General features: G+C 50.3%; 1 protein-coding gene across 1 annotated transcript; it reads right to left on the reverse strand.

Moving 5' to 3' along the window:
- Positions 1-1,108: 1,108 nt before the first annotated feature.
- On the reverse strand, positions 1,109-11,865 carry LOC123356199. Its single transcript, XM_044999189.1, has 6 exons — positions 10,910-11,865; positions 10,109-10,258; positions 6,377-6,550; positions 5,657-5,734; positions 3,046-3,090; positions 1,109-1,376 (listed from the first exon to the last, which is right to left on the reverse strand). Exons 1-5 carry the CDS (start codon positions 11,646-11,648, stop codon positions 3,062-3,064), a joined length of 1,170 nt encoding a protein of 389 aa, XP_044855124.1. The 5' UTR covers positions 11,649-11,865; the 3' UTR covers positions 1,109-1,376; positions 3,046-3,061.
- Between the last annotated feature and the right edge of the window lie 14,318 nt (positions 11,866-26,183).

Consider the following 26,183-nt stretch of genomic DNA (forward strand, 5'->3'; position numbering starts at 1 on the left):
AATAACTGTGCATGAATCAGTCTGGAAAGGCTCTGGGATACTGACATTGTGGCCGTGTCTACCCTAGGAGAAAAGGTGTGTTTTTACAACATGATCACTAACATTTTTAAATCCTAGGGGAGGCAGATCACATTTCATTTTAACATGTTAGCTGGGTGAGATAAATCAAGCTAAAACTACAACTTGCTCTATTTAAAAACATACTTGTTTCCCTAGTACTGACAGGGCTCCAATGTCACCATTTCAGAGACATTTTCTGAGTCTAAGCACATTTGAGCAGCTGTTTACAGGAGTCATTGTGCAGTAGCTGTAGATGGGATCTTTCTACTCCCTCCTCACCGGATACCCCTCCTGTTCCCCCTACTCTGAAGCAAGACCCCTCCATTTACTCCTGCACTCCCCTAGCTCCAAGGGGGGACATCCCTCCTACCACGCAAGATGGCATCTCCAGAAGCAGAGAGTTAAACAGACGTTCAAGTTACCTCTGAACACAGACCTGTGGGACTCTCTTACAGAATATCATGGGGAGTCACCACGTGCTAGTCTCCCAAGAACCATGGCTGTGCTGGAAACAAACACTATGAACCAAATTTTGTTCTCACACACTGTTGCCAATCCAGAGTAACCCCTTCAGTGGAGTGACTCCGATTTACACCACTGTAACTGAGAGCAGGATTTGGGCCAATAAACGTTCTTTTAATTTTGGCCGTGATGAAAGGTAGTGACTTGACAGCCCCGGAGGCTGACCTCCTATATCCACAGAGCAGGGGCAGCAGCAGCACAAGTTTTCCCCCACGGCAAAGTTCAGCCATGGTGCACACCCCTTTTAGTGGAGAGAGAGAGGAGTTCAGTCTCCACTACTTGCCCTACAGATCTCATCTCCTCCTTCACACGTGGTTTTCACGGGTCCCCAAAGCTGGCTCTGCTCCCTTCCTGTACAAAGACCTTTTCCATCCTGCCTCCTTGTGAAATCTAACAGCTGACATCTTGCAAGCTGACCACATCCCCCATCTTCCCCCCACCCCTGAGTTTACCTTTAGTGAGCGAGGATGACATTTGATCTAGCTTTTAAAAGGACCAGAGCAAACCGATGACATTCAGGGTGTGGGTGAAATTTAATGGGTCAAACGACGCAGGGAAACAAAATCAAAAGAATAAATTAAGATTAAAAATGGAAGGGCAGACATGTGTCCTTTTATATACAGAGGTGATTGCACACAATAGTGTAGGGTTGGTACATTGTGGCTATGAGGACTCTTTGTTGTGGCTCATGTGAGATACAGCTGCGGACTCAGGACATTTTAGGAAGGAAGGGACATGGGTCAAGAATTCTTGCTGTTGGTAATGCTTAGTTGGATGGAAACATTTCAGAAAACCTGGAAGGCAAAACACAGAGCATTTTAATGTAATGACAATGGATGATGATAATAATAAGTCTGTGAAATAACAGAACCAACTCTCAGACGGAGCCAAAATATTCATAGCAATGCTTTCATGACATTACAAATAGTATTCCATTAACATAGTTGTGTTTGGAGTTAAATGTCCCCCTGCAGGGTTTGCCACTAAACATTGCAGCATTGAGCTAGTGCATGAGAATGCAAGAGAAAATGATTAGCAATTGCAGGGACACTGTTTACCTAGAAATCAGATTCCTGTCGGCAAGTTTTTGCTTTTTTAAAAAAAATCTGTCTTCTGCTGTTTCAAGTAACACCTAAAACTGAAAAAGATTGGAGGGGAAAGAAGTACTTCTATTTCTTTAGAATTTGTTCATTTTGTGTATTTGACAGCACTTTGAGCAGTCGCTCTCTTTCGCTTTTGTTGGTAGGAGTCTTTCGCAAAGCAGCAGGGGAGAAAACATTTAAGAACACAAGACACTGAGTTAGTGAAACCACAAAGGGGGATTCAGGGGCAGCGGCAGCATCTAACATTATTTTCAACACTTTTTTTTTTAAACTAACTAGATTTTGAGTTAATAATGTCCCCCTAAGGAAAGTGACGCTGACTGGTCTATTTTCCTTGTGCAAACTGAGTGAAATGCAAAATAAACTGCATAAATGGTGAATTTTGCATATTCTCAGTTTTAATAAGGGGTTTTTCGTAATACAAGTAAGGAATTTTTTTTTAAACAAACAACTTTTAACATGTCAACATCCCTACAGTCGTAGATTTTAAGGCTAAAAGTGACCACTATGATAATCTAGTTCAGCCTCCTGCATAACAGGCCAAAGAGCCTCACCCAGGAATCTCTGTATCTAGCCCATAATGTCTGTTCGAGCTAGAACATATTTTTGGAAAGCGATCCAGTCTTGATTTCAAGATGTCGGGTGATGGAGAATTCACCACATCCCTAGGGGATTGTTCCTATAGTTAATAATTACCTTCACGGTTAAAAATCTATGCCTTATTTTTAGTCTGAATTTGTCTAGCTTCAGTTTCCAATCACTGGATTTCAGTTTGCCTTTTAGTGCTAGATTAAAGAGCTTTCTACCGTTAGAAACAACCTTATATCGATATTTGGAGACCATCATCAAATCAGCTCTTAACTGGCCTACAGTTACTTGGGTTATCCTGTTTACTGCTTTTAAATACCGGGACAACATTAGCTTTTTCCCAGTCCTCTAGAATGTCCCCAATAATCCAAGATATGTTAAAAACCAACATTAAGAGTTCAGAGATCTGTTTGGCCAATTCTTTAAATACTTTTGGGTATCATGTCCTGCAGATTTAAAGACACTCCCCCTTCTCCAGTTACTGATGGAATAGAAAGTATTTCATTGTCACTATAAAATATAAACACTGCTTGTTTCCAAATACAGAAGAGTATTTATTGAATACTTCTGCCTTTTCCACATCAGAATCGACAGCCATATGGCTTACGCTGCTAGAAATCTTTTTAAAAATAACACAATTTTGAATGTAGCCCATCAGCATGAACTTTGATTTTTTTTTTTTGGTATCTTGGTGGTATTTCATTGCAAGGCCACCAGACCGAGTTGGCTCAAACATTTTAGGGTAAACAATGAAAGATCAAGACAAACTCACCCTGAAGATTCTTGTTTCAACCAGACATGATGTGCTTGACAAAAGCTGAGCAGGAAACAAGAAGAAAGGCTTTAAAAAATCCACCCAGACCAGAATGCGAGCCCTTGTCCTCTGGCACACACAGCGCATCACAGCAGTTCCCAGACCTTTTGGGTAACTCCACCAGTTAACCAGAGGTGGGGACAAATTTCCCATAGAGATCGGGGTGAGATTTCCAAGTGCTCAGCACCTCCCGTACCCCCCAGTTGAGGAGAGCTGCTCAAAACCACTCCGCTCTCAGGAGTTCCCATTGTGCCACTTACAGCCAGATTCTCAAAAGACCTCGGCACCCAGCATGCAGTCAACATGCTGAACACTCCCGAAAACCTTGCCCTGATTGTAGGTCTTTTGCATATTCCAGTCTCAGAGATCAGCAGCACCATTTAATACCAATCACCTTCCATTTAACTGAGTGCAAGTCAGTCCTCTGAGGGACTTGGGCTGCTGTAGAACAATCAAGCTCCATGGCGGGTGTAACAAGGTGGGTGTAACCTTCAGAGCGCCCCCCTTGTGGCACAGGGTGGCTCTGCAGCATCTTTGCCTCAGTTTCCCTCTCCTCAAGGTGCCTGAGTAATTTAATAAAGGCTGTCTTCTAGCCCCTTTACATGGGCTGGTTTAGTGTCATAAACAGTTCCAAAATAAAGTCCTCAAAGTCCAAATCAAGAGTTCATATATTTAAGGTCTATATAAATATCGTTTCCCACTTTTCATCAAGCCACTCCCAGTATTTGACACCTGGAACCTTCCCTGCCACTCCCAGCACTACCTAGCTAGAGTCTTTTCCCCCTGGTATCTCAGGGTCCCCTACAGGCAGGGCCGGCTCCAGACCCCAGCGCGCCAAGCAGGCGCGTGGGGCAGCATTGTCGGGGCAGGGCGGCATTTGGCTCCGGCAGACCTTCCGCAGTCATGCCTGCGGGAGGTCCACCGGAGCCCGGGACGAGCGGACCTGCCGCAGGCATGACTGCGGAGGGTCCCCTCTTCCCGCGGCTCCGCTTCAGCTCCCGCAGGCATGACTGCGGCGGGCACGCTGGTCCCGCGGCTCGGACGGAGCTCCCGCAGGCATGCCTGCGGATGCTCCACCGGAGCCGCAAACCAGCACTCCCGCCGCAGACACTTCTGCCCCGGCCGCAGGACCGGGGAAGGGTGGCGCACCGCGCCGCCCTGCTTGGGGCGCCGTAATTTATAGAGCCGCCCCTGCCTACAGGAGCCTTCAAACTCCCTACTGCCCGCCCATTCCCAGTTCCACACCTTCCTGTCTGGATTGTCTCCCCAGACCTCCTCCTTATGTACCCCAGAGAGAGGCCCGATTGGGTCACATGACCCCCTGGTCACATGACTTGCTTCATGTTCCCCACCTGGGGAGGACAGTAGGCTGTGTCACAGGTTGGGCTGAGACCCTTCTCCCTTTAAAGGGCCAGCCACCCTATAACGGTGGGTTAGAGTACCCACATGTTTGTGGAAGGCAGGCATTGCAATGGTGCACCGGCGCCTAGTACAGAGGTTCATCATTAAAGAGATCCATGAAAGGAAAAAGGATTAGGCCCCAGTCCTGCAAACGTGTTTAACTGAGTAATCCCACTGAAGTCAAGACTACCAGAAACAAAAGGCTAGAGTACTGGTGCTGGGGCACCCATCTGTGTTTAAGAGTCGTGGTGCTACATGTTCCTACGTTCCATGTGATTCCTTGGGATTATGTACACTGACAAAATGTCCCACAAGCTTCCAGGCTTTCCAGCCTCTGGGGATTTAGAGGCCCACAGTAACTGCCTCACACTCACACTCATCCTGTCCACAAGGCTCTAAGCCAGGGTGAAGTGGACATCATGAGCCGAGTTGGGACAACAGCTGGAAATCTCATCCCAGCTTCCAGGTTTGGATTTCCACAGAGATCAGAAAAGGGATTTAAAAAACAGGGGACATGATTTGACTTGCACTTTGGCAGCAACATCAGCATCCCTCCATTTATTGCTCATCAGAAACCCCAGATGCATGGTCCGATCATGGCTGGAGCTAGCAGGGCAATGGGTGCCCTGGAATCCAGGTCAATACTAGAAACATTTCCTGATATAATGATGTCAGTTAGGAGTGTGGGTTATTTTTACAACATTTTTATACTGCCATAAGCAGTATAGACAAGGAGTCAGTCTAGAGGAGCATTGCAGAGCGTCCCTTTCCCTGCTACTGAAATTGCTCTTGGGGCATTTTGGTTGGAAAGCCTGGGAGATCTTGCCCTGCATTTTGAGCTCATATGACACAGCACCAGTGAACTATTGAATACACAGGCACTTTGCCTCTGTCCTACTGACCCACACCAAACCACTGTCAGAGTCAGGGTTAGAACTGCCCTCACTCCCCTGTCTTTGCACATGTGACCACTAGGCACATTGCATCCTGGGAACATTTTGTTGAAAATCTCTGGTAAACATTCTCCTGATCTCAAATTAGTTGACTAGGACAGGCATCAGATGGGTTTTCCCCAGTTTCTCTTTCCATGTGGTCAAAAGATACATTTAGCATCCCAGAGCAGACTGAAATGGGCAGGGTAGCCATGAAAGGAATCTTCTCCTCCTACCTTCATAGTTGATGCAGCCGTTGGCATCTTCCTGTCCTGTCATCAATTGCTCCACTTCACTTTCCGTCAGCTTCTCTCCTAGGGGTAGAAGCAGAAGGACAGGTTGGTTAGGATGAGGACTCTAGCACTGCCTCCAGCTGGGGCTCATGCTGCTGTGGATTATGTCTCCCGTGGCTACTCCCTGAGAGACACCCAAAGCCTCCCAGATGTCAGGTTAACATCTGGGAGAAGATTCGTCTCTTGGCTAATCACTGTATCGAAGGTTGACTAACAGAGCAGACATGAGCCAATGGGCTACATATTTGGAACCATTAGAGGAATCCAGAGAAGAGGAGCAAGGAATCCAGAGAAGAGCTGTCAGATAGTTGGGAACAACTTTGAGTCATTAACCAGCCTGGGTCTCATGAGAGCCAGTGCCCTGGATGTGAAAGGCTCTCTATCCTGGAGCCATTCACTCTTCTAATGCCAGCACTGTCATGTCCATATTAATACTAAATTGGGGCATTGGCTAGAATCAACATTTGGAAGAGGAAGATTATATCCTCGTCTTCCGCAGATAAAAGGGTCACTCCTCTAATGCATTATACCTGAGCAAGGTCCCACCCATAGGACTTCACCCCGACCTGCACAGCCCGGATCTCTGCCACCTGGAACAGACCCTGCTACCCCAAGCTGCACGATTACAGGTCAACCATATCTAGCTTTGTCTCCAGCCCATACCCAGTGTGGCAAGCACATGGCGCAGTTCGGCACCCATGACGGTGCCATTTCCCTCCTTGTCAAAGACACGCAGGCCTTCCACAAAGTCCTCAAAGGTTCCCTGGTCCTTGGAGCGGGAGATGTGCTGCAGCATTGGGAGGAAGGTCTCGAAGTCCAGCATCTTTGTGTTCATTTCTGATGGAGAAGACAAAGGAGGTGGCATTAATTAAATAGTCTATGGCACATTTTATACCAAAGCACTTTACCAGCTATATATATATACACATATACACACACACACACACAGCAATCACTTTGCTACCTCAAAGCCATCTGAGGCAGAACCAGGCAGCTCTTTAACCGTATATGTGGGAGGGAAATAGGGATGAATCCTGTGTCCAAACTGAAACAATGGAAGCAAATTGATGGAAGTAGATTGGCAATTAAACACAGTAGAATTTGGTTAGGAAACAAGGCTTGCCACCTACTCTTGTGGGAATTGTCAGGCACACTCTAATGGCCCCAGGTGGGCAGAGACCGGAGCCTTTTAGATGAAACTCTTTAGTCCCATTGACAAAGGCTTTTTTATTTGCCAAGACCCAGAGTCCAGGGACGTCTGAGGGAGTTGGGTTAGATTCGTGAGGCAGAGTAGAACCCAGCAGCTGATTTCCCTTTGCCCTGCACCATGCAGTCATCACCATGCAATAAAACACTACTAAATCCAGGCAGTGGAGAATCAGGGCCCAGCTCACTGCTCTGGCTCTGCAGGACTAACAGGAATAACAACTTGTCTGTGTCAGTCAAGCCAGGAGAACTGACTCAGAAAACACAGTGAGTTGATCTGCCAAGTCCGAAGGGGCCGTTTTTATGCAGTTACTTCTCTGATCATGGCCAGGTTTAAAAAAAAAAAAGTAGTTCCTAGGCAGAGAGGAAAGTCTGGGATATAATCACCCATCTCAGCGGCTTTGATCTAGTGTTGCCAACTGTCGCTATTTTCCTTTGGGGGTTTCATCAAAGCCCCAGCTTCTGGAATCAGGAGACTGCATGAAAAGCTAGTATATTTCTAGTCCTCATTGTCATGGAGAGCAGCTTGAAAATGTGACTCTAGTGCATTCTAAGGGCTCAGAAATAGAAGGCAAATAAAAAAGCACTCCCCTATTTTTTATTAAAAATGTCATGAATTTTGGGGGCCTGACTCATGTTTTATGAATGCTTAGGATAGGTCATAGTGGAGATCAGCTGGGCTGCCTTTGCTAACAGCTCCAAGGTTTGAATTTCAGGTGATGGGGGCAGAATGTTCTCAGCAGAGAGCTCTGGAATTCACTTCCCTTGTCAGTTTGTCAGAATCTGTGTTTTTACCACCAGGGCATTATACAAGGATCACTACTTGGCTCTGGCTTTCTTCTCAGGGGAAAGGCTGCCTACAGGGGTTGTGGGAATTAATTTGATTGACCTGGTCAACATACTCCTTTGTTAACTGGTTTATGGATATTGTTCAGGCACCCGAGTTTCCCAATCAGCAGGTTCTTATTAAGCAAAAAGTAAAATTAAGGAGCCACATCTCCGGCTGGTGTGAATCCACATAGCTCCCTGAAGTCAATGAAGCTACACCAATTCACACCTGCTGAGGATCTAGCCCAAGAACAATGCAATCAGGGATGAGCCACCCGATGAGGGTAGTGTGTCCTCTGAGCCAGATCAAGGGTGATATTTGACGGGGGGAGGGGCGGAATTATCCAGGCATAAAGAGTCTCTGAGTCATTTTCTTTAAATTATGAAACGGCTGGAGCTCATTGGTTCTTCTCTCCGTGGGGCTAATTCCACCACAAATCTCCTGTTGTTACGGGCTAGATTTCCCCTTCAGGCTCCAGATGAGCTGTCCACTAAAGCCCTCCCAAGGGCATTGGCAGGGAGACAGCGGCTGCAGAATGGGGGAGTTTTATTCTAGCTGCAGGGAGCGGGGGAACCCGCTCTGGAAGGGGGTGGGGCGGAGGGTTAGGGTGACCAGACAGCAAGTGTGAAAAATCGGGACAGGGATCGGGGGGTAATAGGAGCCTATATACGAAAAAGACCCAAAAATCAGGACTGTTCCTATAAGATCGGGGCATCTGGTCACCTAACGGAGGGTCAAGGTGCAGAGCATTGACAACAGGAGGGACGCGGAGCCTGGGTGAGTAAGAAGAGGGGCCTCAGGTGCATACTGACCCAGTAGCTCTTGTTGACTCATGATCTGCAACTAAATGAGCGATGAAAGATTTTGCAGCTGGGGGAGACTGGCTCTGACCCTCCTCTCCTATTGTCCCTGATTTCACAGGGTGGCTGTGTGGCTCTCCATTCCGTCTCCTGCTGCCCCAAAGTGTATTCTGCCCTAAAGAGGAGACGTCAATGGAAGGGAACACCCTGCTCAAGGGGTTTAGGAGCACAGCCCTGTTGCTGTCTTTACAGCCCTAGGGTGGCTGAATCAATTGCACCCTAAGCTGTCTTCATTAGTCTGGGTAGGGTTGCCAATCCTCCAGGATTTTCCTGGAGTCTCCAGGATATCAAGACTAATCTCTAATTAGAGATTATGTCATGTGATGTAACCTCCAAGGAATAAGTCCAACCAAAATTGGCAACCCTAAATCTGGGCCTTCAGCCACACTCAAGTGTATAATTCCACGGGCAGAGTCCACGAGCCACAGTGAGCCAGAGATCAGGACTGGGACCTCGTGTGGGACTTTCTGTTGCAGACACGATTATCTCAGAGGTAAAGTGTAGAATAGACACCTCGTGAATAGAAACCCACTTCCTCTCTGCCCCACTCCCCTGCCCGTGATCCTCTTTTCTTCCCTGTTCCTTGTCACTTCATCTATACCATGAACTGTGTGCTGGTGAAAGGTGTTAGACTGAAGGCCCAAGTGACCAAAGTCTCCAATCTGTCTACAAAACAATTCAGCACAAGCTTCCCTACCCTGCTGCCTTCCACCTTTGTCCTGCAGGAACTGCATATAAAGGTAGAGTTGGGCAAAAATTTTTGCCAGAAAATGCGAACTCAGATTGATCAATACATTTCACCAATACAACCCTTCTGCTGTGTTTCTGTCCTTTTTGTGTTTACTTTCTGCAAACATTTGTGCAATCAGGTTTCACTAGCATGGATGCTCAACAGGGTTGCGGTCCTTGACTAGGCCTCCTACGTGCTACGACAATATAATGATCTGATAATAATTCTCACAGAGAGTGAATTTTAAGCTGATGTGCACAAACGCATAGGTAAAGTTCATTTTAAATTTGCTCTCCGCGAGCGTTTGCACCGGAAACCTGATGATAAAGGTAACGTTTGTACAATCAATGAACTGACCAGTACCAGATGACTTACACAACCAACCGCAGCTGGAATTATGAATGGCAAGTCATGGAGGAAAATGTTGTCCAATAAAGAATAACGTAGAGAAAAATTACAACGTGCTCCTGGATGTTTTGCTAATGGAAGAAGTGAAGTTAGATAACTCAGTTATGAATTATTCGCTCAGCTCTGGCATGGTGACAAATGGGTATCAGTGTTTAACCAAGAGCAAGAGAGGTGTATGGGTACAGATAGATACAGAGACAGGTAGGTAGGTAGATATAGATATGCCAGTTCATTACAGAACACTGCACAGCCATTAGATGGGAATGAAGCTGAAGGTCTATCTCCTACATGAAACATGGTCTACTTTGCAGCTATTAACAAATTAACGCAATGTCTCTCCACCTTGGTCTGGTTTCTCTTACCTTCTGGTTTGGGCTTGCCCAGCACCTTCAGGACTTCAGCATTGGTTGGGTTCTGCCCAAGAGCCCGCAGGACATCCCCACACTGACTGTAGGTGATCTTCATCTCCCCGGTTGGGGTCCTGTCAAACAGCATGAAGGCCTCCTTGAACTCTGCAGAAAGGAAGGAAGAGAATCAGCTGTCGTCTTCCTATAATGCCCTCACACATCCTCCTGGTGAGAGGCTGAGCCCTAAACCTGGTCCTGTCCAGAGAGCTGGCGCTGCTGGACAGGGAGGGTGGGGTTTTGAGTGTCGCCTTTTGGGATTTTCAACGGGGATAAAGTTTAACCAGTTTCTCCAGTTAAAGAGGCAGAAGCGCCTCCCTTGGGCAAGAAGAGCATCCTCAAGCACAACCGCATTTCCACTATCTTCCTCCTTGACTCAATTCTCCCATGGGCTTCCATGGCCCATAACCTTCACTCAGAACTCCCTCTCTCATCCCACCTCTCTGCCTGAAGCCATTTTAGCAACTTTCCCCATGTACTCCACTGTTCCAGCTCCGCTCCTGCCGAAACCCTCCTCCCGGTCTGCATCTTCTCATGCTTTGGTTACTACAACTCTCTTCTCTATGACCTCTCCTTGTCCCCACATGTTGCAGAATGCTGCTGCCTGATGTTCCTCACGTACAAAGAAGGGTGGGCCACGGTTCGCCCCATCCTCAAGATCCTGCTCATGACTGAGCCCTGTGCATTGCGGGCTACAGGACTGCCATTTCCAGGTTCTATATAACTCCCATCAGCCTAGGGCCCGGCACCTCCTTTTACCTTGGGGGATGGGGCTTAAATCTGGAAAGATCAGGATCTGCTTCCGCCTGTACATAATATTCTTCAGCCTCCTGGCCTGCTGTAATATTCTCTCTCTACCTCGTAAGTCCGCCAAGTGAGCAATAACAGTCCTGCACGTGTCTGTCCCAGGCTTCTGCCTCCAGTTTGTTTCCCTGTAGGCTCTCTCCACGACGATGGGGTCCCCGGGTGCGTCTAGCCGCAGAACGGTGGGCAGCCATTTCTCCAGGAACGCAATCAAGTCTCTCCCCTCCTCTTTCTCCGGTAACCCAAGAATCCTCAGCGTGCGGGCCCGGGCCTGGCTCTCCAGTAGCTCCACGCGGGTGCCGAGGTGGCCGTTTTCTCGGGCCAAGCGTTCCAAGGCCTGGGTGCACTGTTGGGTTTTCACCTTCTGGTTTTTGACCGAGGAATCATTCTGTGCAGCTGACTGGGCCAGGCTGGTGACTCGCCCTTCCAGCACATCCATGCGAGTATTGAGACCCACGATTTTACCATCAAAGGCTGTCACGATCTCTAGGTTCTTGTCTGTTTTCTTCTGGATTTCGAGCAATAATGCTCTCAAGGAGGCATCGCCGCTGTTTCTGCTGCCACATGGGATCGGATGCTCAGGGTGTCCATGTGGTGACTGAGACACAGAGGCCCAAGATGTGGTTTCCTTGGTTTGGTCAAAATCCTTAGGCAGGATTTTTAGTTTGCTTGGTTTATTACTGGGCATCTTCATACCAACTGCAGAGCTTTGCCTTGCTTAGGATCTGGACTATAAATGCCCATGGCTTGGTTCTGTCAGCCTAGGAGCCCCTGCCAAACCGTGTGTCAATCCCTCACAATCCAAGTCCTGCACACGTGTGAGCTTGATGTTGTTTCTTGACACCATCCACCTTTCCTCTCCTACATGGTGTGGGGCAGGCAACCCTGGAGCTGCTGCCCCTGGGTGTGACATCACAATAGCTACTTCTCTGCCCGTGGTGTTGTGCTGCACTGGCTTTGTGCACGTGAGTGAGTGATGTCGCCCTTTAGTGGCTGGGCCCACAGAGCATATATAAGGGAACTGCTACTAGTGTCAGCTAAGGGCCTTCTCCTTTAGCTCCTGCAGCCAACACCTGTCTATTTGGAACAGAAGGAGAAGAGTTCTAGTCCTGTCTCCCCAAGATGAGTGTATGATTCATTTAGAAAAGGGTGGTTTGTACCCTCTCTGTGGGCCTCTACAGGGAAAATAACGGCAGACATCTGCTCAGGTTGGATTCCATCCAGAAGTACATTAGAAGAACATTAAGGCTGTGCATTCATCTATCTCACTATTGGTGAAACCCAAACACTGCGGTATTGGTACTTGGTTACGTTTTTCACTGTCTTTGGGGGTGGGGGGGGCATCACAGGGACCATTTGTAAGACTCAGCCTGAGACCTGATCTTCTTACAGTACTTCCACCAGCCTGAATTTGAACCCAGATCGTGGCTGTATCCAGAGGGGTTAATAGAGCCCATCAGAAGTGTAACCATAACCACAGCCCACCCCTGTCCCTATGGGGACATCTCTCTATGTGGCTGGGATCTGCTTGTTGAGAGGGAATCTGTCTCCAGCCTTTCCCACCTCCCTTGCCACTGCCACTTGCTCTGCTCAAGCCTCTCCTCTCAGTGCTCCACAGGGCTCACCCCATCCCATCCTCTCGTAAAGAGGCGTTGGCACCCTCCCCACCACCTGTAGTGCCGTGTGTGCTGTTAGTATTACTGGGTAGTACCAGCTTGTGCATTCAATCAATGACTCTGCGTTCTGATTTGATATGCACCTTCTAGCCAGGATAAAACAGCACGAACCAACGCCTGGATGGAGTGTAATGTAGTGATTAGAGCAGAGGTCCCCAACCCGGGGAGTGGAAGGAACATTCGGGCCCCAGGGGGCGAGGAGGGAGCATCGCCCAGCCCTGCTCAGCCCCCAGCTCGGCTTCCGCCCCAGCTCCCGGCCCCAGCCCATGCCTTGCCCCCAGCCTTGGCCTCTGGCCATGGCTCTGTTCCCAGCCCCAGATCCTCCCCCAGCTGCAGCCTCAGCCATGGCCCCCTTACTCCCATCTGTGCCCCCATCCCTGGAGTCATCTCCCAGGGTGGGCACGGACGGGGTGGCAGGGGCGTGACTGTGAAGAGTTTGGGGACCACTGGGTTACAGCATGGAGAGCTGGGGATCAGGACTCCTGGGTTCCATGTCTAGCTTTGGGGTGGGGGAGTGGCCTTATGATTATAGTCAGAGAAGGCCTAGGAGTCAGAACAGCTCTTCTAGTCTGCAAGGCAGTGTCGGCCAGTGGCTAGAGCCAGCAGGTCAGGGTCTGGCCTCCTGGTTTCTACTGGCATCTCTGCAAGCGAGCGCAGGCTTGTGATTAAAGCAAAGGGCTACGGGTCAGACTCACTGGGCTCCACCCTTCCCAATCAGTGGCAACGCAGCAAAGGCAGCAACCGCTGGTTCGAAAGATGCCCGGCACTTACCTTCAATCTGGTCAGCACTGAAGTCAATCTAAAGGGAAAAGAAAACAGAGCAGAGCCTTTAGAGCCCAATTCCTGCCCTTGTATGCTGGGATGCGGCTGCGTGAACACCACTGCCGGGGCCAGCCGCCGACACTAGCCACACACCCCGCCCCATGGAGCAGAGCAGTCACTCGGCAAAACAAACCAGCCCCCGCAGCAGCCGGAAGAACTCCTCCTCCGAGCCCCGGTTCCCTGTCTGGGGCCAGGACCCGAGAAGCGCCCGGTAACATGCTTGGGGCGCAATCCTGGCCAGGGCTGAGAGCAGAAGAACAGAAGAAGTCGAGGGGCCTCAGCACCTTGTGGCTCTTTGGCATTAGCAGCAGGTGAGAGTTGGGAGCCAGGACATGACAGTCCCGTCTAATCAAACCATTGAACTGTATGAGTCAGGGTTGGCAGGTGGCACGCTCTGCTTCTTGTTCTAATTTCAGAATGTCCTAAAAATGTGTCACTGGAGTAAGATCAGTGCCAGGGTTAGCCCACTGGGGGCCCTAAGCAGGACTATTTTGCACCCCCCAGCACATACTAATAATTAACAGCTCCCGCTTGAGTTGCTCAGGGCCCTAAGTAATCGCTTACTCTGCTTATGCCTAGCTCCGGCTCTGAGCGAGATCACTGGGATGCAGGAAACTGACACCTGCTGCCCAGCTAGAGTGGGGCTTAATCGAGAGAAACCCAGAGACCTTTTCTCCTCCTTCAGGGATGTAGGAAAGTAAAACGCCATCTCCTGCTGTAATTCTCATGTGAGGTACCTGGTTTATCAGGGTAAACCAGGTGTAATCTGCTACTGGGACCATGGGACCCAGCCTGGGCACAAAATCTCAGTACATTGACACCATCTGTCCAAAACACAATCTAGTTCCCCTCCCCGGTGTTTGTTAAATGACGGCGGGCACCTAGGATCTGGCAAACCAGAGGGTCAGGCTTCTGTGAGAAATCACAGCAGCCAAACGTGAGGAGTCAGAGACCTACCTTTTCTAAAGAGCCTTTGGCTGCCTCAGTCTTTGGGGTGCCCAACTGGAGACACCTGAAAGGGGCCGGCTTTTTCAGAAAGTGCAGAGCACGTGTCCTCTAAAAATCAGGCCCCTTTAAGGCATCTCGAGTTGGGCCCCTGAAATTGAGGCAACTCAAAATCATCGGTCCCTTTTGAAAACGTAAGCCAAGGAATTTTTCAGACAAACGTATAAAATCAGTAGCCACACGGGGCTGCCAACGGTGCTTGTGATTTTATAAGAAGTCTTGTGGGAGCTGGTGTTTTCCTTAAAGCCCCAGCTCCTGGAAGCATGTGTACAGAGGATAATCTCAGCTCTTATTAAAAAAGGGTGAGTTTCTAGCCATCATGATTGTGGGGAAAAGCCAGAAAATGTGACCTCAGTGTTGCCTTAAGGTCCCCAAATCAGAAAACAAAGAAAAAGACCGTCCTTTTTTATTTTATTTAAATCCTCTGATTTTTATGTAAATCTCATTATTTTGGGAAGTGGGGGGTGCTGGCTCAGGATTTTTAAATGGTTGGGAATGGCAATACTAAAGCCACAAAACAGAACATCTGGGAACAGGATGCGGTGCCTGTCCATCAGGGCAGACCTCCAGGGAGAATCTGTACTGTCTGACAAATGGTTTTGACCAAGAGATTTTTGTATATTACAATACAGTAGCCAGGTTGGGCAATGGGTGAAAGGGAGGCTGTAAAGAATCCTGAGGCCCGTTCCTGGTTCTGACCTTGACTTGCTGGGTGACCTTGGGCAAGGCACTTCCCCACTCTGTGCGTCTGCTTCCACCAGGTGTAAAGTGTGGCTAATAATACCCAGCACCCAGGCTTAATCAGTGGCACCCAGACTTCAGCAGTGACCACCCGGATTTTTGCTTCTTCAATTGCTGGGTGGCCAGCGGGAAATGCTCTGGATCACGATTTTCGTAACAGCTCAGCAGAATGGGTGCATGTCGGGTGCTGGGCTCTTTTGAAACGCTGGCCCTCTGGGTCTCATTTCCAGAGGTGCTAAGGTCCAGCAGCTCCCATTAAAGTCAACAGAGTCACACCAAGGATTTGGACCCAGTAAGGTAAACAGTCTGGACAGGATCAAATTCAGCCCCGGCACAAACTGGGACAGCTCCCACTGACCTCAATGGGAATTGTGTCAGCTTACACCAAGGCTGAATTTGGCCCGTGGAACTGAACTTATGAAGGGGATGTTAGTCTGCTGTTGTGCTGTGAAGCCACTGACCCCCACCGTTTACAGACTGTGTTTCCCCCCAGTTCCGATGTGCACGGGGTTGTTTTGCAGGGGAGTGATTTTACCCGGTCCCCACCCCACAACTTGGGTACAAAAAGGGAGTGAAAAAGTTTTACAACTTTTAAGGCCTGATTCTGTTGCCCTGCACCTCCTCTCGTCACAGACACCAGCGCAGAGCAGGTTTAAAATGCCACCAGCGCACTTAACACCCACTTCGCACTGGTTTAAAGAAAGCATGACATAGCTCGAGATAGCAGAGTCGGTGACCAGACAGCAAGTGTGAAAAATCGGGACATGGGGTGGGAGGTAATAGGAGCCTATATAAGACAAAGCCCCAAATATCGGGACTCTCCCTATAAAATCGGGACATCTGGTCACCCTAGAGCAGAGTCTCTGTCCCATGTCTGGAAGGGAAAGGCCCTTGTCTAGCTGCTGATACTGTACATCAGTATTTACTAGGGCAGGTCCACTGAATACATGGCGGCGCTTGGGTCCCAAGAACATACACAGTGTGGTGGGTTCCAGCATAGCCAACTGCTGAGCTGTTAAGCTCTTTCTAATATATACACCTCTACCCCGATAGAACGCGACCCAATATAACACGAATTCGGATAGAACGCGGTAAAGCAGCGCTCCGGGGGGGGGGGTGGCCTGCGCGCTCCGGTGGATCAAAGCAAGTTCAATATAACACGGTTTCACCTATAACACGGTAAGGTTTTTTGGCTCCCGAGGACAGCGTTATATCGGGGTAGAGGTGTATTTTGATTTCATAACCCAAAGGGCTCATTCCATCTCAATTAGAGGTGCTCAGTGGGACTGAGTATTTTCACTGGCATCCTTGGCAGGCAAACATCTGGGTTTCTAAAGCCATGAGCAATGGTCAGCCAGTGAGGGGGCACCATAGCATGGGATAGGAGAGTCCCATGGAAGGGTTACTGGGCTGTACCACCATCTCTTCAGGGACAGGAGCGGCTAAACCAACACATCCATCTATTTAAAAAACAAATCCAGTTGTTACTGTGGCGGGCCAGGGACCAACAGAGAGGGAGCCAATGGCTGATCCAGTATCCACTGAAGAAAAAGGACTGGGGAGGCCACGCACTGGCCCAAACGCTCAGCGGCCAGCTTACAATGCTGCTAGGAGCGTCTCGCAGAGCACGCATAGCTGGAGCCGATCAGGAAATAGGATTTGCACCCGCCCCACACACACTGAAAAAAAATTGACTTTTCACCAAAAAACAAAACAAATCCCACTTTTTTTTTTTTTTTGCAACCAAAACCCAAATATTTGGGACATTTTTTGTTTGGTTTTCGGGTTTTCCAGAAAAAACAAAACCAAAAACAAAAAACCCCACCCAAATATGCTGGAGGAACGCAGCCATCCATTTTGTTGAAAATCATTTTCCACCAAAATAAATAAATAAATAAATAAACGTTTCAGTGGAAAAGTTTCTGCCCAGCCCTAGTCCAAAGCACGTATCCTAGGGCCACCTCCCCAGGGAAGCTGATGGTTTACAAACGCTTGCTGTCCTTTCATGAGTATCCAGTTTTGTAAAGTGTACTGAGATCGGTGGATGAAACATGCTCTTCAGTGCAAGGGATTGCCTAGGCACTAGTGCAAGGAGGCAGTAGTGCGCTAATGCACATACTGGTGTCCCATGAGCCACTGGTTCTTTCATGTCGGCTGACTGACAGCAGTGGGCCTGCAATTCCACACAACCAGTTCCCATCACTAAGGCCTATGTGCCAATTCCTCTTTCCTGGTTTGCCTTTTCTCCCCTTCTCTGGTTTTAACCTTCAGTGTTTTCTCGCTTCTCCATTTGCCTCTCATGCCACCATCCTCTCGCCTTCCCCAACCTGGAGGATGATGGGAAGAGGCTGGCATGCAGAACCTGTTTGGCCTGCATGTTTGGCGGGTGAGCAATTGACAGCACCTTTGGCTAGTATCACCCTGGAAATGCAAGCGTGTCGCCACCCCTGCCACCAAGAGGGAATCGATGCACAGGAACGTAGGATTGCCAGACTGGATCAGACCCCTGCTCCCTCTAGTCCAGCAATGGCCAGAACCAACTGCTTTAGAGGAAGACATAAGCCACCCACCATGGACAAATTATGGCATAATCTGCCCATAGACGACGTTCCTTTCCAGGCAGGCAGAGGTTGGCTCATGCCCTGAAGCAGGAAGCTTTTTTTAAAAAAATCGGATATAACTGTGGATGCTCTTGTAAGCCATAACAATGCCTATTTCTTTTCTGAATCCTACTGAACTCCTGCCCTCGATAATATCATGTGGCAATGAGTTCCACAGGTTAGCAGCGTGCTGTTTACGGGAAAGTACTTCCTTTACTCAGCTTTGAGTACCCGTCTCTTCTCCCCACCCAAGAGTTCCCAAGACGATGGCACCGGTTGGAAACAGGTGGCTACGTACTTAACCACATTACTGCAGCTCCACCTTTGGAAGAGGTGGAGCTGTAGTAACGAGCCTCATTCTGTCAACAAGGAACCAGAGGCAGTAGCAAATTCTTGGCGAGATCAGCTGGGCCTGGGAGTTTGCAGGCAGCAGGGGGGGCTGGCTGTGCTGTCCCTCTTGGGAGAAAGGATGTTATTTCAAGGCTCAGTCCTAAAATCAGGGGGTCAACGGGTTAAACTGTCTCCATGCCGAGCATGCTATTATTAACCCTCTGACTACAACACTGGCTTAGAAATGTAACTGTATCCAGAAGAGCCACGGAAAAAGTGACCTCCCCTCGGAGAACAACGGAGAGAGGAGACTGAATAGAAGATGTTCTCATCCAGGAAATTGACTCAGGATGAGACGCTGCAGGCGCCGAAATACTTTAGGACTGAGACAGCTGGCAGCAGAAAATCTGTTCCATGCTGTTGGGACAGCTGGCCAGAACCCCCTCAGGGCTGTGCAGGCATGGCCATCGCACCACATCCAAATGCCGGCATATATCCCAGTGAGGACCAGGTTAAGTCACTGGGCACTACCCCTCAACTCCTGGAACCATGCGATTACATCAGAATCTCAGCTTTCCTTTGAGGGGGAAAAGATAGTTTCCAGCTTTTACGGTTGCAAAGGGAAGCTGGAGAATGTGACTGGGATGTAGCCACTGCATTGACATCTGCCTGAGTTTGCAGAGTGCCTGGAATGATAGTTCAGAAGGGGGTGGGGAGCTGCCTTATGCATCTCAGTGGGGTGTAATGCCAAGCCCCACTCACTGCTCTGGGGAACCCGACTGATGCCACCCAGTGAGGACTCTATGTGAGGCAGAAGATGACCGTGGCTGGCCCATCCCATCCACTCGTAATGTGCTGCCAGCAGCAGGATTAAGTGTACTGGCCCCGCCCCAGGTTGCATGAGAGGGGGGAATCCATCAGTTCATTCCTGCACCAGGGCTGTGTCCAGCACTCTGGAGGCAGGGCTGCCCAGAGGGGGGGGCAAGAGGGGCAATTTGCCCCAGGCCCCGAGCCCCACAGGGGCCCCCACCAGAGTTTTTCGGGGCCCCTGGAGCGGGGTCCCTCACTCGCTCCGGGAGGGCCCGGAAAACTCTTGCAGGGCCGGGCGCAGGAGCTGCTTCCACTCCCGGTCTTCGCTGGCCGGGGGTCCTTCCGCTCCCGGGCGGAAGGATCCCCCGCTGGCGAATTACCGCTGAAGACGGAGCGGGACCCGCCGCTGAAGTTCAGCTCGGTCTTCGGCGGTAATTCGGCGGCGGGTCCCGCTTCGGCGGTAATTCGGCGGCAGGGGGGGGCCCCCGCCGCGGGTCTTTGGGGCGCTTCGGCGGCAGGTCCCGGAACGGAAGGGCCCCCCGCCGCTGAAGACCCCGGGCCCCCAGAATCCTCTGGGCGGCCCTGTCTGGAGGGGTGCCCCAAACAGCACCTCAACTGCAGCAGCCCTGTTGAACATCTGGGGTAGAGGACTCCCCTGGCCAGCCCACTGATGCCCAGGCCACACCGCCTAGCAGGGAGGAACCCTGTTCCAGGAGGGCTACGGGCCTTCATGGGTGCTTTGCATTGCACCAGTGTAAGGTGGACACAGGGCATCGCAGATCAACTCCGGGGCTCTGTTCCTGCTTCTTCCTGCTGGTGCAGTGCTGGCTGGGAACCCTTGGGGAATCGCCCAAAGGGGGAGCGGAGCAGGGGCAGGTTCTCAGGAGCAGCCTCTTTGTGCATTAAGCTCAGGTGCTGCCCCAGGCTGGGGTTTAGAGCCAGGGGCGATGTGGAGAGCAGCTGGATTTTGCTACTAGCACAGGAGTCAGCAACCTGTTTTGTGTGAGTATCAAACACTCGGCCTCCTGCAAAAAGTGCAATGGGGTAATCACAGGCCACACGCGTCAGGACCTGGCGCTAATCCTCCTTCAAGTTGTTCCCCCAGCACCGCACTGGGGTATTGGTTCACTCTGGGCTAAGGGGGAAGAGCGCCACCTCCTGGATCACCAGCATCTCTGCAGCACCTCCTGTTGCTCAGAAGCCTCCCCAACCCCAGGTACCAGTCCAGCCTCACTCTGTTTTAGCCTTGATTCAGGAAAACCCTTAACTGTACGCATGTGCCTAAGTTAGGGTGACCAGATGTCCCGATTTTATAGGGACAGTCCTGATATTTGGGGCTTTTTTCTTATATAGGCTCCTATTACCCCCCACCTCCTGTCCCGATTTTTCACACTTGCTGTCTGGTCACCCTAGCCTAAGTCCCTCTGACTTCAACGGGATTTAAGCATGTGCTTAAGGTAATGCACCTGTTTAAGAGCAGCCCTAACTAGGGAGGCTTTCCTGAACCAGGGCCTCTGTTTGTTCGATTTGCAGCACAAAGTGCTCAGACGTCCCTGTGTACCCGAGAGCCAGATTGCAAGAGTTCTCTGTGGTGACATCTTTCCAAGTGACCAAAAAGCCACCCACAGCGAAAGGAGAAGCTGACGACTTTGCAGTTCCAGTTTTAGCTAGAGGTTGTTTCCACTGGGGCCAAATGGAGAGGGGTGAAGATTTCCCACTGCAAACACTGCAGTATAATCAAGGCTGTATTACACCACATCCGCCCCCGATGACGCTGGCTACGAGGGAAATGTAGGGCATCATAATCGGAGTGGCAGCAGAGGTAAAACATGTACATCTACCCCCAGGAGGGAGGGAGAAATCCCAGAACAACTCCCGCTCTGGTCATGGGCTGCCTTTTCCACACGGATCACTGAAGCTTCTTGTCCACACTGAACTCTACTTTCAGGTGAAGTCTGATGGAAGGAACAGGAGTTACTACACCCACCTAGTCTGAGCTCCATTCTCCTGAAGTGCCTAAATACCAGATGCTGCAAAGGAAGGTGTAAAAGCCAAAAATGCACCCAGCTATGCAGTAGTATCCCAGAGGGGGCAATTTCTTTCTGATCAGTTTATGGCCCTGAAGCTTGAGGATTGAGAACTCCTATGGCCTATTCTGTTTTACGTCACAGGGCCTGATCCAGCACCATTACAGTCAACAGGAATTGACTTCAATGGGAGAAGGATTGGGCCCACCGGAGGTACAAGTCACGTTCACGTAATGCGTTTTGGCTCTGACCAAGCTATTTGCCTCCAGAAATATCCTGCAGCAGCGAGTTCCACAGGTTAATTATGCAAAGGGCTTCACTTGATCCATTCTAAATTTGTTGTCTGTTAATTCAGCGTGGCCCCGAGTGCAAGATGCTGACTGCAGCCTTTTTCATCCAGGGAGACAGAGGGAAGTGAGCTCCGGTTTTCTGTCCTGCCAGAACAAGCCTCGCTGGCTCGGTCTCTGTTACTCAGAAAAACCTGCCTGCTGCTGCTTAAAAAACAAAATCCAGAAGCACTTATTCTAGTGGAACGTTTTCTAAAAATGTCTTAAAAGCAACAGGCCAGCTGCAGTCCATCATTTTCCTAAACATTTTTGGCACATTTCTCCCTAAGATTCTTACGCCCATTTACATTAGGGTAACTATCTATTATGCAACTGTGCAACAGTTTGTGACTCATCTTCAGTCAGAGGGAGGCACACGGAATAAAGAGATCTGCTGCACTCCCAAAGCAAACAGGTCATTGTGTGTGCAAAACTTGGCATCTCGGTGTGCAGAATGGGCAACTGTGCATGCAGATAGATACCTAGTGCACATGGGGTGCAAAGCACCTTTGTGCATGCAAATGGAGTCCTTGCATTTGCAGGCAGGTACTTGTACATTGGAACAGTGTATATGCAGGTAAGCTGTCTTGCACGTACCAATGCACATTTTGCTCATAAGCATATTTTGCAAGTGGAGCTTAGGGCCCAGATCCTGCATTGCATTCCAGGGACATTCAGAGCAAATCTGCAATGGTGGACTCCAGGGGTGCAATTGGTTAGCACACAGGCCCTTATAAAGCTATACTGGGTGGAGTAATGAGGTTATGAGTTCAAGTCTCATCTACAGCACCAGCCCATTCCCGATTCTGGGGCCAGCTGAGGACAGGCTCAGATCCAGCTGTCAGTTAGTTTCAGGGATGATCTAATTTAAGTCTGGCTGCCCATTGCCCCACCAAGCTCTTCTAGCAGCAGGGGACACCCCTTTTATCTCTTTCTTTGGAGACTGGGAGTTTGCTAAAGTCACCATATAATGCTAGAGGATCCCAGGCAGGGAGAATCCTCGGGGGGCAGAATCCACTGGCTTTCCAGATGCAGGGTGACCAGATGCCCCTATCGAGATGTTTTGAGCAATGCTACTGTAAGTCCGACAGGTCCCAGCCGTCGGCGGGCAGTAGGGTGACCAGACAGCAAATGTGAAAAATTGGGACGGGGGGCGGGATGGGAGCCTATATAAGAAAAAGACCCAAAAATCGGGACTGTCCCTATCGGGACTTTTGGAGCTTAGTGCATGAGCCTCTGCCACATGAACTAAAAGCCACCTGGCTGTTAGCTTAGGCTGTAGAGCAGACTTATTCTAACTCTCTCTCTAAGGGGTCTCGGTGCCCCTAGATGGGACAGAGCGCCCCACCCAGCAGGTGGGAGGGTTACACTACCTTTCTCAAGCAGCCAGATACTGGGCCAGGATCCAGCCCGAGGTGGCTGCAGTTGAAAAACAGTTGCCCCGTTGGGAGTTTCTAAAGGGCAGCACCTCCAAATAGTGCAGCTGTTCATCACAAACCATCGAAACCTCTGATCTGGGACTCAGGGATGGAAACCCTGGCGCAGGTCCCATGTGGCTTCCCCGAGAATTCCTGGTTCTGGCAGGATTGGGAGAGAACGGCCAATGGGAATAACTGAGGTGCTAGGAGCATAGGCAGTAGAGTAGGGGATCTGTGCTTCCTCCCCTGGCTGAAGCTGGAAAGTCCCTAGTGGCTGAGGTTGGGCAGTGCCTGCAGTTCGGCTCCCTGAAAGGTCTGGCAGGTGTTAGTGGGCCAGCCCGCGCTCTGAGAGTGTGGAAAGGGGCTAGTACAGACAGGACAGCACTAACACAGCTGATTTGAAACTCCTAAACTCCCTCCTGCCCCCATTTCAAATCCCTCCGGGGTCAGTTCAGACTTTCCTCCCTTCTCCATAGCAAGATTGAGTCCTGTTGTGTGAGAGACCTTCGGATCAGATGATAAAATCCTAGGTCCCGCACGAGAGTGGGGGCTTGACTGTATCTCCTTGCCTGACGTTGCCTCTCCAACCTGTTGTGTATGAGTTGCCCATCTGATTGCCACGCTCTGCCCCAGAGGTGGCTGCATTTTTACTGTGTGTGTGTGTGTGATCTGCAAAGTGCTTTGGGAAGATCACATGGAGTTTTAAGACTAAAAATCCCAAGCTTTTTTAAAACTCCAAAGGAACGTCTAGGGTTGAATTTTGAGTCAGTTACATTTCTATACTTCTCCTTGTCAATAAGAAGGTGCAGAAGAAGCAACTCGTTTGCATGTGCACAGGGCAGCAGCCTGGGGTGGAGGGGGGGTGGGGGTGGGGGAAAGAGACACTCACAAAAGAACCACTATATTAAAGCAGGGATGGAATGAAAGGAATGTCCCCCCCACACACACACCTGCTTGCTCCCTCCCTCCTCTCCAGACTCAGCCACAAACAGAACTGAACTCTGCGATCCAGGGGCTAGCAGGAGAAAAGGAGCCCACTGACTTTGATGGCAGTCCCGGGTGTTAAGCACCTCGCAGGATTTGTCCACTAGTTATTTAGGGATCCCCCTACAGGGTCAAATGGGGGGATACTATCCCCATGGGAAGATTTCGGGGGAGGAATCCATTCCATTGGTGCAAGCCATTTGCTGCCCAGAAATAACCTGAAGAACCAGGGCTAAAGTGCATCCCTTCTCCAGCAAGACGCTTTAGGGAGTGGCAGGAGATTCCCAGCCCCAACTCCCTGCACCAGCGTGGACTCCAAATATTTCCCCCTCTAGTTCCGGCTAGAAGGGAAGGCAGTGCGGCTGGCTTGATTCACATGGCACACTGGCTTGCCAAGCACTTGGCAGGTCCCCGAAAGGAAGTGGGCAGGAGACTGGCTAATTTCCTTACTTACCATCACGCTCTTGGGATCGAAGGTGGGTTCCTTTGGCGGTTCTGGTGCCGGTGCCGGTGCCGGGGCTGCTGCTGGTGCAGGAGCAGGCTTGGCTGCCTCTTTCTTTGGTTCAGGTTTCTTGGGGGCCATGGTGCCGGGTTCTTTGCAAAGGAGCTGAGAAAGGTCTTCCCACCCCACAAGGCAACAGACCGAGGGACAAAAGGCAAAGTCTGCTCCTTCCCCTTATATACCCAGCCCGGTGCTCACTCCGGAAGGGCAGGCCAGCTGCAGGAGCAACTGCTACTTACTATAAAAGGAAGAAACTCCAAAGAGAGGGGCCCTGCTCAACAATTGCCCATTGTCATCAGCTCCTGGTGCACCGAGAAGCCAGCAGCCATCACCCCCGCATTGGAAAGGGGCGCCTGGCTCATTGGCTGGGGTGGATCAGGGCTGCTTCCTAAAAGATCATCAAAAAACAAAGATACAAATGGCAGGAAAATAGGAACAGGCCGGCTGATAAACCTGCCCCAATACCCAGGGGGAAAGTGTCTTTTTATAGGCAAGCCTGCGAGTGCAAATACTGCAGATTCCTTTTAAGCCCAGGATTTGCTAGCTGCCACCTCCCAGCCGCTCATTGGAATATTTGATCCCTGCCCCTCTGGTTCTGTCCTCTGCTGATGAGCCTTTTAAATATCCCTGAAAGTTATCCGTGGCTTTTCTCTGTCCTCTTCCCCCTCCCCTAGAGTCTGCTGCTCCTAGGGGGTTTGGCCCAAGCAGGGTTGGAGCGGAAGGATCTGGGCTTGCTCAGACGGGTATCAACGTTTCTGTCGCTTTGCAGGGTACTCAAAGTCACATTTTTCCACAATAAACAAAATTTTAAACAAAGTGCTGGCCTGAGCCTCTATGTTTTATTACAGTAGCACTTAGAGACCCTGACTGAGATCAGGGCTCTATTGTGTTAGGTGCTGTACGTACATAGTGTAGAACAGTCCCTTCCCCAGACAGCTTACACGCCAAATAGACAAAAGGTGGGAGGGGAAACTGAGGCACAGAGCTGGGCGGTGACTTGCCCAAGGTTACCCAGCAGGCCAGTGGGAGAGCCAGGAATGGAACCCACGTATGACACCCAGTCCAGTGTTTTATCTACGATGCCTCTCTTGACCTCTGCTGTAATCAGGCATTGCCTCCAAGCACGTACAGAGCAGGGTCTGGCAGGGTGTCACCATTTCGTGGCTGGATTTTCCTGGTGGCAGTCAGTTACTTGAGTGACTGGGAATACATTCCACCAGCTAAGCAGGCACATGGGAATCTAACGACCATGAGCCCAAGTTGGTTGTACTGTTATCTGGCCCACGGCTGGAAGAAAGGGGCCCAGCAGGGAAGCTAACAGCCGGTAGTTAAGAGAAAATCCTCCCTCTAGTGCTGTCCCTTGGCATGTACGTTGCACCAGTTTCGATTCCTTTGCAATCTCTTGCCCTCACTGACCAGTCCAGAGTGCACCACACGGCACCATTTACATCCCTTCTGCCTCCCATGTGGCTCATCCCCTGTCCTCCCTGGTTAAAGTCAATAGAATTTCACCGGATTTAAGTCAATGCAGAATGTGGCCCAGTGTCTTTCAGGCCCTGTCTGCTCAGGGCTGGCACTGCCATGCTGGACGTCTCTTTCCGGCCCTGGCTGTGGCCAGCATAACGCGGTGACTGTGGGCCGGGATTTGGTTTCAGTGCTCATGCTGGCTGGCCCCATGCTGCTATAGCTCAGCCCTCCCCTGCAGAGCTGCTGCGGTCTGTGTCGAGCATGGAGGCAAAACTGTGTTTGGCTGTAATTAGCTCTGTGACCGGGGTGCTTTACTCCCCGCAGGACAGCGCCTCCTCCTGGCCATTCTGGGGATTAGCCCTTCCAGGCCAATGCGCCTTCCAGCAGGGACACTGTCAGTCTCAGCCCGCGGCCCCGCTCTCGCTCCTGGAATCACAGGGTGCTCTCCAGCCAGGTCACTAGCTGGTTTCCCCTTCCGGGAGTGTGTATCAGAGTCCCTGCTTGCCTGCCACCTCATTCAC

This window comes from Mauremys mutica, chromosome 25 (assembly GCF_020497125.1).
Source record: "Mauremys mutica isolate MM-2020 ecotype Southern chromosome 25, ASM2049712v1, whole genome shotgun sequence".
Lineage (NCBI taxonomy): Eukaryota > Metazoa > Chordata > Testudines > Geoemydidae > Mauremys > Mauremys mutica.

Excerpts from the sequence above, each read along its gene's own strand:
- LOC123356199 (XM_044999189.1), bottom strand. The coding sequence starts at position 11,648 with ATGAAGATGCCCAGTAATAAACCAAGCAAACTAAAAATCCTGCCTAAG. Across the intron at positions 10,259-10,909 it reads TTTAAGCCCCATCCCCCAAG|AGTTCAAGGAGGCCTTCATG; the intron begins GTAAAAGGAGGT and ends TCCTTTCTGCAG. Across the intron at positions 3,091-5,656 it reads CGGCTGCATCAACTATGAAG|CTTTTGTCAAGCACATCATG; the intron begins GTAGGAGGAGAA and ends TTTCCTGCTCAG.